The sequence below is a fragment of the Populus alba genome, chromosome 3 (genome assembly GCF_005239225.2).
Source record: "Populus alba chromosome 3, ASM523922v2, whole genome shotgun sequence".
Taxonomy (NCBI): domain Eukaryota; kingdom Viridiplantae; phylum Streptophyta; class Magnoliopsida; order Malpighiales; family Salicaceae; genus Populus; species Populus alba.
Genome location: NC_133286.1, coordinates 6521124 through 6531604, shown reverse-complemented (window position 1 = coordinate 6531604; position 10481 = coordinate 6521124). Strand labels below are relative to the sequence as shown.

Sequence of the window (10481 nt, the reverse complement as noted above, 5' to 3'; positions counted from 1 at the left end):
GTAGTCGAAAGTTACTACATGTATGTAATAGAGTTATTTGATATTATGTTACCCAAGAGAATAAGAAAATAATTGAGGAAATATATAAGTTATAGGGGAAACTTTGTTGTAAATCTGGTAAACCAAAGAATCAATGATGGGATGTATTGTTAGAGAGATTACACCAAAAATAAAATAAAATTTACCATATTATACTTAAACATGATGATTAGAAATATGAAAGTTACATTGAAATTTCAGGTCTTTACATAGAATTACATCAAAGTCATTTAGTTCTAAAGGTATCAAATCTACCTCTAAGTTATATCCATCTAAGTTAATATTTACACCTATTTACACCCCATTTGTTTCAATATCACCAAAGGTGTTCCAATTGCAAACCACTTTTCTATCCTTTTTATTTCTTTTCCCAAGTTGGATACAATTCTATTAGCTATAAATGAGTGAGTGGCACCAATATAAAATGAAACATGCATTTTAAAATTATTCATTTGTAGCGTACTTGTCTCTACATCAGATGATGCTTTAATGTCTTAATGTGGCATATGAAAGACTCTCCCTTGTATTCAACCATTTTATGTCCTCAACTGTTCACTATGATGGATTACTGGTGACTCTGACTTAGTTGCTTAATGTTTTGTATATGTCCGGATGTTTTGTGAGGGCACTCTCTTTTGAAGTGTATTTTTTCACCACAACAATGACATTCTTTTGCTCCAGATATTGATAAGTTCTCCATCAATGACCCTCTCCCTGACATATAAAACATTGGCTGGGAGAGACTGAACAATCACTGGGGTGTATCTGTTCACAACGTACACAAAGAGGGTAGATAACATTTTTCTGATCACTAGATCGCCTTGAAGGCTTAGCCCTCCGATATGTCTATCCTCCCATCATTCCTCTATTTGTATGTTGGTGAGAACCCATTAATACCCCCTTTTCATCATAAATTGATTAAACAATCCACTTGACGAGAACCATCCTTCAGTTTTTCTATCATATGTTCCTCGGTACAAACATAATGTGGGGTAAATAATGAGACATAATGAAATCATCTTTCATATTCCAGCACATACATCTCCCCTTTTTTTAAGGCTAAGAATTCTTGTTCTTTCACCTTGCGATGATACTTGGAGTAGAATTGATTTTCAAAATCAAATTTGAAATCATTATAATTTATGTTTCTGTAGCTTGTCTCAAATGAACCATTCCTGTGTCATGGAAATATTAGATAACAATTTTGTAGCATAATTCACCTGCAAGTCTTCAGGTATTTTAATTTGAATCATCGTCTTCTTCACTTTTCTTATCCATCTTCCAACTATTTCTACATCTTGGTTTCCCATTTTGGGTTCGCAACCCATTTCTCTCTTGCTTTTAACCAGTCAAACCAGAAGTACTACATTATTAGTGGTTAAAGTAATTTTTGGAGCTAGTAGTGTGGTCAGTACAATTGGGGTTCCATGAGCTATATTACTGACCATACTTTTTATTACTGCTTTAACTATTGGAAATACTAGATGAGTATAAGGCATGGATACTCCTGCTAGTGTTGTCGGAGGGGGTAATTTTGTTCTTCCTTGCTAGCCTGGCCCCGTTGGTCGTACGCCCTCTGTTTGTTACGGGGCCTAATCCTTTTAAACTCCTATTGAATCTCCTTGCCTAGGTTGAGATGACATTGTTGATACATGAGAAACAATATCATCTAGAGGATATTTCTTTTTCCAGTCATCAACACCCTTGTCTTTGTTTCCCCTCCGTATACAGGATGGTTCAGTATGAGTTCCTTGCCAAGTACATACCAATACTTATATATATTCACTCCAGATTCTCCATGACCAATGCCAGTAGCTTTGATACAAACTGTAATAACCTATAAAATTTCAAAAAAAATTGACATATTACTCATTCATAATTGATAGAAATGCGGGTATTTTTTTTTAATGTCATGGTCCTTTATATAAGGTATAACATAATGATTCTTAAATTCTATTCTTAACTTCATGGAACTATGCATTGCACGATACAATCTATCAGTTCAATAACCAAGCATTTTTAATCATTTATATAAACTACATATATATAAGATATGATAGTACTACAAAAGGAAAGATAGATATTCATTATATTCATGATATGAAGTTTACAAACACACCATCATTTACATATCTTAAATTCAGATATTTACATAATAAAGTTTAATGAAATATAAATTGTCTATTCTTATTACTACTTAGATTATTACATGATTTTTTTACACTACTTGGGAGCCTTTAAAGCCCCATGGTCATGAGATGATCCTATTACAAATTAACTTGATGTAAGTGCATCGACATTAGTTATGGTACAAAAGAGTAATAAAACATATAGTCACGATTAAGATTAATATTAAACAAAGTAAATTTACATGAATCACTTTCTTCCAACTCTATCTTAAATACATTACTTCATATCTTCATTCAACAATAATTCTCGTTACTTTATTTCAATATATGTCCAAATATCAACCAATGCTATATATTATGATTTAAGAATTAACATATGGTGAATCCTTCATTACAAAAATGGTTTATCTTTGACTATAATCAATTAATACAATTTCTTAAACATGATTTCTAATCAATAATAGTATGTTATAATTTTCCCATCATTATATCAATAAATACTATTGACCGAGGCTATTCTTGGTATATACTTCTAGTTGTCCTAGCATGCACATTATTAGTCGAAGCAAATATCATCATTTGTTCCTAGCTATCCAACATGGATACCACTAGTCAAGACTAATCTTATCATTTGTTTTTGGCTATCCAACATGGATACCATTTACCAAAGCTAAACTTACCATTTGTTCTTGTTTATCCAACATGGATTTCATTAGCCAAAGCTAATCTCATCATTTGTTCCCAACTATCCAACATGGATATCATTGCGAAAACTAATCTTATTATTTATTCTTAGCTATCCAACATAGATATCACAGGTCAAGGCTAATCTCATCATTTGTTCCCAACTATCCAATTGGATACCATTAGCCAAAGCTGATCTTACCACTTGTTCTCATCTATCAAACATAGATTCCATTAGCCAAAGTTAATCTCATTATTTGTTCATGACTATTCATCATGGATATCATGAGCCAAAGTTAATCTTATTATTTGTTCCTAGTTATCCTGACATGGATACAATTAGCCAAGGTTAATCTCACCATTTGTTCCTAGTTATCCTGATATGGATACAATTAGCCAAGGTCATTTCATTATTTATTCTCAGATATCTCAATTACAAATATCCTTAGCCGAAGCTAATCCTGATATTCTTTAATACTAATGATTAATCAAATAACAAAATTCTTATGATAATACATTATTAAAAATGTACCTTATAAATTTAACAAAATAAATGAAGGTGAAAATCACCTACTTGCTCCCCCTATAGTGTGACCTTGCTCGTTCGAAGATCCAATTCCTATTCTACCTCTTGATCCTTAAAGAGACCATAAGTTAATATATTATCTGTAGATATCATCAAAGATTATATTCACACACATATATACATACATTCACACACATATAAATATATGTGTATATTATTCATATACTTGCATGGTAACAATGTCATAATAAAACATTCATTCCAACTATATAGAAAATCATCAACGGAAACTGAGTCACCATGACACTAAAAGTCCTTAATGAAAACTAACTTATTATGACACATTAAAGTCATCAATGAAAACCGAGTCATTACAGCATTGAAAATCATCAACGGAAACTAAGTCATTACAACACTAAAGGTCCTTAATGAAAACTAAGTGATTAGGACACTAAAAATCATCAATGAAAACTGAGTTATTAAGACACTAAAATTGAGTAATTACGACACTAAAAGTTAACAAAAACTGAGTTATTCTGACATTGTAAATCGTCAATGAAAAACGGAGTCATTACGACACTGAAAGTTTTCAATGAAAATCGAGTTATTATAACACTGCAAATCATTAATGAAAATGAAGTCATTACGACACTGAAAGTCATCAATGAAAATTGAGTTATTATGACATTGGAAATCATTAATAAAAACTAAGTCATTAAGGTATTTCTTTTCCTTTGTTCATGCATAAAAGCCAATACCAAGTTCTTTTCTTTAAAGATCATGTCATAACCTATTTTATGGACATTGACCACATCATAATTCATTTCTAAGAGCATATAACATAAAATAACATGTAATGTCTCCAATCTATTACAATCACACTCAATCGTCAAATATTGTTAAGGAGGATCCATTGATTATCATTATAATCATGAAGATGATAATCAATGGATCTTTCTTTTCTATTTTTTTCCAAGATGGCTAAAACATCCTTTCTCTACTAAGCATACTTTATGTTTTTCAATATAATATCACCAAATTCTCATCTATTATAAAATGACAGAATGTGTTCTATGTATTTCAATTTACGTAATTCTACTGGACATATTCAAGGATAATGTTTACTTCCATAATTTCATTTAATTTATCACAATGTTGCTAAATAGTATTCAATCAATTCAAGTATTTACATTTTAAGGATTTTCTTTCCTAAATCTTCATGGTGATTGAAACGTAGGCCATTCTTTCCAAGTGTTTATTCCATCATTCACAATCATTTCTATTTCAATTCATTAAAAACAAGCTAGTAACTATCCTCACATTATGTATAAACTCAATTTCTACTATCTTGTCTATTTCTCTAAAGATGTTCATCATACAAGGATGTTTTCTTCTATTTTCTTCTCTTAGCCGAATATATTGTCTCTATTCTTCCAAGTTCATTCATGTAGATCATCACTTTCACTCCAAATATATCTATGTTAACATGAAATAATCATATATCAATACTCTAAGCTTACAATTAAATAAGTTCTACAATTCATGATATAAAACAAGAATATTAACACTTTAAATTTTTTTTAACCTAGGTACTTCATTTAAAATACTTATCAAGGTCACTAATTCACAAATTATATCATTGAATTCTATTCTCTCTTCACTTCTTCATTAGGCTGGCCCTAGCTAGGGTTTTCTCCTTATTATGTATCAATTTTTTTTGTTATAGAATGTGAAAATACCATCTTCTTATCTCAAATTTCTAATCTCTTCATTTGATCTTTCACAATCATGAGGTATAAGAACCCTATGTTATCTTATTTTGGATTTTCCTCCCACATCTAATAAAATCAAAATAACAAATGCCAGAGTTAAGGTTATTCTTACCACATGAAATTAAACAGAATTTAAACGAGTGTTTTGGTGATTTTCTTCTCCTTCTTTTTGGTTTTTTCTTCATTCTTTACTGTCTCTTACTACTTCAATGTTTTTTGGTTTTTCACCTCAACTCTATTCTTCTGTCACTGAAGTATCTTGTATGGGTGGCATGCAAAGAATTTTTTTTGTGGAACTTGTAAGAGAAGGGGTTGCTATGGCTATTTTAGTTGGCCATGGAGGAAAAGAAAAGTTAAGTCTTTCTCTCTTCTAATGTATTTGCACTCCCTCTTAAATGAGAGTAGACCATGTTTGGATGTTGTATTTTTTTTTATCTTAGTGGATTTTTAAGTTGTACCTTAACCAATTTTCTCATGTTTTTTTTTGGGTGGGTATGGAGTTTTTTTTTATATATATATATAACTATTTATATTGTTATAATTTAATTTAACTTAAATTTTCTGATGTGGTTTACATATAGAATACACGTTGGCATCATGTGAACTTTTTTTTTATACTAAAAATTTAGTTTGACTATCTACGTAATGTCACTATAAATATATTTATAATAACACCATTTTTTTTTATCAATTTCTAAAAAAAATATGCCTTTGAAGATCAATTTTGTTACAGTGAGACAATCATTCATATTAAATGGAGGGAGAGACGAAATCATAATCAATGTTGCATATATTTGAGTTCGGGGTCCTAGAGTGGAAAAATAATAATTAAAAAAAAAAAACATTGAGGAACTACACGTGTTTTACCCCAAATTATTTTAGAATGTTTTTGACGTTGAATTTGTCAGAGGGACTTGTGCGTCTACCAGGGAAAAATGCAACGAATTTGACCAAGTCCTCCTTCCCCTTTTTCGATAGAGAATTCCAATTCGATAGATGATTGAAGGCAATTCAACCCAGGAGGAAGATTCCCACGGACTTGAAACTGTCAGATTCTTTTTCGGAAGAGCTGCTGTTCTCCTAGCTCCGGCGGAGCCCATTCCAATATGAACACTGGTCGGTGAATAGGAATGTTCAAGTCACCATCCAACTCCAATTGTAACCAAGTCGAGGCATACGTATACCACAGCAAGACATGGATGTTACCATATGCAAACTTGAATTCAATAACTTCACCTTCATATAGGTCAATCCTCAGCCTAAGAAGCAAAACTTTATGTAGCTGTTTCTTCCTTTTGGAATGTCAACACGTAGTTGCATCGGCTAGGGAATAATGGAGTCTATAATATAACACCATAATTAGGCCTTATAGGAGAGCACAGTCTTCACTTTCATGCAAAGGACCTCTCTATCCAGTAGCATTCCATTATAGGAGGAATACACCCCCACATTTTGTATACACATGAGGGGTCTCACTGACTTCGCAGTAATAATTTTCAAAAACCTAGCCAGCAAATACCGACGCATCGATAAAAAAAAATAAAAAATAAAATTAAAACAAAGTATTAGATTTTGCAGTCTCTATACTCTTTAATGCAAGTGATCATCTTTCATAGATTGCGAATGAGACGATCTGTATGTATATGCTGTTTTCATCTGAATGTTGGCTTGTGAAATGGGTCCATTCTCCCCCCCCCCCCAGCCCCGCAATTCTGTTGTATTAACGTGTGTCTCGACATGGTCTCTGGGTATCAATCGTGGCATCTTGATTCTCTAGACTTGAACTATGCACAGTTTTAGAGAGAGAGAGGAATCCTTTTTTTTATTAGTTAAACTCTTCAATGTTGTAGGCTAACACATTTGTGAGGACCATTACTAGAAATTTTGGGGAAGGAAATTTACCAGTCTAAATAGTATTTCCTTCTACAAACAGTAAACAATATTGTTTACTTTTTACACTTGCTAGGGACAATTAAAAAGTAAATGAATAGAGAGAGGCACCCAATCTCAATCTTAATTTAGACACAGCCTGTGTATTTTTAAAGCCACCAATCTCAATCTTTAGACACAAACTTTTAGCCAGGCTAAACAAAATTGACTTCAAGTAATCAATGCACCACCATTTAAACCCTAATATATATAGAACGCGAGAGTAATCAAACATAAATTTTTATAAGTCATATCAGCAAGCTAAAGGCATTAGAGTAGATTAATATCCATATATAAATCAAAGGAGAGTACTAGATATATCACTGACAGCTTCAAAGTATAATCTACCTATATATGTGCAGTCCATTGGTTACTTGAATGGGTTATTGAAGTCTCTATTTGCTTCTGGCATTTGATTCCACTCCCATAGTCTGTCTGGAAAGGTGGGTGGTAGCAAGTCTGGTAGCATGTTGAGAGGCAGCTGCTGCGATGTTTGTGGTGTCATACTAGAAAGCTGTGAGGATTGGTGTTGTGGTTGTTGAAGAAGATAAAATTGCTGCTGCTGCTGCTGCTGCTGATGATGATGATGATTAATGCTAGCTTGTTGGTAGTTAAGTAGTCTATGCAGATCATCTACTGGACTCGACGATACGGAGGATGTAACAGAGAATAGATTAGTGAAGCTAGGGATTAAAGAGCTGGAAGCTTGTTTGGGCAGGTTTAGAAACATTCCTTCTCCTACTGAAGCTGGAAGTCCAAGTGAGTTGCTAATTGGAAGGGTTGGATGGTATGCGTTACTGTTATGCTTCGAGAGTCCAAGAGCTGTTGTGACATCTGAGCTACTGCTTGCATCTGTTTCACTCATCTTTTCCATTTCAATTTGTTGTGATGATTGTCCTACAAAAGGTTGAAATCTTTCCACCGTGAGATGACTTTGGTGCTTCTTGTCAGATTGAGGCCCCCTCGATGAGGATGCCCGTGATGGAAGTGAACGAGGGAGGGATGGATGATCTTCTACTCCAGCTCTCTTGTAGACGCGGCAAAGTGATATTTCAACCTGAAAAGGTTAAAAAACCAGGAACTTAACGAATTGATGATTAAAAGAAAGCAAATGGATCATGAAATTATGGAACAAAATGAAGTACGGAATGAATATTTATCCAGCTTCCGACGTCAATGAGCATCGGTTGCAGTTACGAGGTGGTATTAATGAAGTAGAGTTCAATATATAGGGAAACTTTGGGGGTCATTGAATTAAAGTTCATGCATTCTGATGCTACCATAAATTTAACTTGTGAAGGAACCTTACATTAAAGAATCCAATTAAATGACAAGAGATTGCAACTTAACGGCCAGTATTATTCCTAGCTACCAACTCTTTTTTAATTATGCCTTCAATTTTTTTCCCGTGTTCTATCTATATATATAGTTTCATTTAAGCACCTTTGCTACTTTTCTTTGCTAGATAGCATATATAGTGTGCTAGCTATGAATCTATTTGATAGAATTTTTTTTTGAACAATTAGCTTTGCGTTCAATTAATCACTTAATATAAGCGGATTACTACTCAAGTTAGGATGTATAAATTAGACCTCCAAGAACTAGCTAGGGATGATTATTGAATGGAAAGTAAAGGATTAAAATTTATGGCTTGTGGTTTTCGTATTTATGACCTGGGAAAGAAAAGGAAAAAAAAGAAGAAAAAAACAGAAAGAAGTAAAAAAATAATAATGAAAAACTTGGTATTTATATGGATGAGAAATCAAAGGATTCGTGGTCACCATGAAGAAACAAGAACACTCACAGAAAGATTCCTAGAAAGAAGAACAAGAATAGGAGAGCTTGGAGACTCGTCAATACATGTAATGAAAATAAATTATAAGTACCTTTTGGTATCGTTCAGTTTCATGGTGTGGCAAACGGTATTCATTCATGATCCAGCTAGTTCGGATTCCTTTAGGAGCTTTCCCGGAGTAGAAAACTAGGGTTTTCTTTAAACCAATTGATCTTGAACTCTCAGTTCGGATCATCCGGTCAGCCCCTGTTGCCTTCCAGTAGCCAGAAGTAGTCACACGATTGGGTCGATCCCCGTTTCGATATTTCCTGTCTCTGGGGACATAGAAGAACCATTCTTTCTCTCCAATAGCTGCTAAAGCTGATCAACAATAATATAAATATATAATCAATGATCATGCATCATCACTGCAACTAGTACTGACCAGTACTAGACAAATTGGAAGAGAAAGAAAGACAAGGGAAAATTAAAATAAAAGAAAAGGTTGAAGGTTCAGCATATTATATATATACATATATATACCAGGAAGTTCCCAAGGATCATAGCGATAAAGATCTAAGAAAGTAATGAGTTCCACATTGAAGCGTTTGCCCTCAACCTTACGGCGAAGGTAGAACTCAACAAGTTCTTCTTCAGTTGGATGGAAACGAAATCCTGGCATAACCATGTCATGCTCATGGTCATCATCTTTGCTGTTGCTGTTGCAATCGTTATTGTTGTTGTTTTGCTCGTTGTTTGTGTTGTGGCTCATGGTTGCTGCAATTGCCATAAACTAGAAAGAAAGACCAACTAGTAATTAAGGTTATAAAATAAATCCAGTTTTGGTTTGGCCTCCCCTCTAATTTATACTTGAGAGAATTGTACGAATTGAGTGGTGCTGCTGCGTGTGCAAGTGCAAGTGGGTATGGATATATGCTAAGATAAGTAATATCATGGTTAAAAATTTGGTACTATATATGCCCAAAAATTTACTCTTCTCCTCGTCTATATATCTCTTTCTATCTCTTAAAATATTAGGAGAGAGGAAGAAGAAGAAGAAGAAGAAGAAGGAGGGGAAGAGAGAGAGAGTTGATCATAGAAAGATCTACATAGCTTTCAGGCCCTACATGTAAAGAGGTATTCCTTGAGGGTGTTTAAGAAGAGAAAATGACATTTCAAAAGGAGGCCAGGGTGGCCACAGCCCCTCAGCGGTGGATTTTGGACCTTTCCTCTAACCATACAATTACATATGCAAATTTTATTTTTTTATAATTTATTTAACACCTCTATCAATTCTATTCCATTCACCAAATCGTGCGCAATATTATCCATGGAAACAAAATTTGTTTTCAATTCATCATCCTCTACTTCTAATATTAATTTCCTCGAATATATATAATATAATCCAAAAATATTCCTTATCATAGAATTAAAAAAATAGAATAAAAAATTAATATGCAAGCTTTGAATTTTTTTTTTTATCAGAATACCAATAATAAGAATACATGTGTCACATTCTAATACCAAAAATAAAAATACATGGGTCACATTCTAGTACCAAGTTTTTTTTTTATTATTGTTTTAGTTGTTGTTAAATGTTGTTCGTTGTTAATTGTTAAGTTTTGATC

General features: G+C 33.1%; 1 protein-coding gene across 1 annotated transcript; it reads right to left on the bottom strand.

Moving 5' to 3' along the window:
• Positions 1-7303: 7303 nt before the first annotated feature.
• LOC118031072 (uncharacterized) lies at positions 7304-9957 on the bottom strand. Its single transcript, XM_035035364.1, has 3 exons — positions 9397-9957; positions 8966-9234; positions 7304-8136 (listed from the first exon to the last, which is right to left on the bottom strand). Exons 1-3 carry the CDS (start codon positions 9641-9643, stop codon positions 7450-7452), a joined length of 1203 nt encoding a protein of 400 aa, XP_034891255.1. The 5' UTR covers positions 9644-9957; the 3' UTR covers positions 7304-7449.
• Between the last annotated feature and the right edge of the window lie 524 nt (positions 9958-10481).

What these genes read in the sequence shown, in the direction of transcription:
- LOC118031072 (XM_035035364.1), bottom strand. Translation starts at nt 9,643, where the DNA reads ATGGCAATTGCAGCAACCATGAGCCACAACACAAACAACGAGCAAAAC. An exon ending in TGATCCTTGGGAACTTCCTG is followed by an intron (nt 9,235 to 9,396) that starts GTATATATATGT and finishes ATTGTTGATCAG; the next exon opens with CTTTAGCAGCTATTGGAGAG. An exon ending in AAACTGAACGATACCAAAAG is followed by an intron (nt 8,137 to 8,965) that starts GTACTTATAATT and finishes TAACCTTTTCAG; the next exon opens with GTTGAAATATCACTTTGCCG.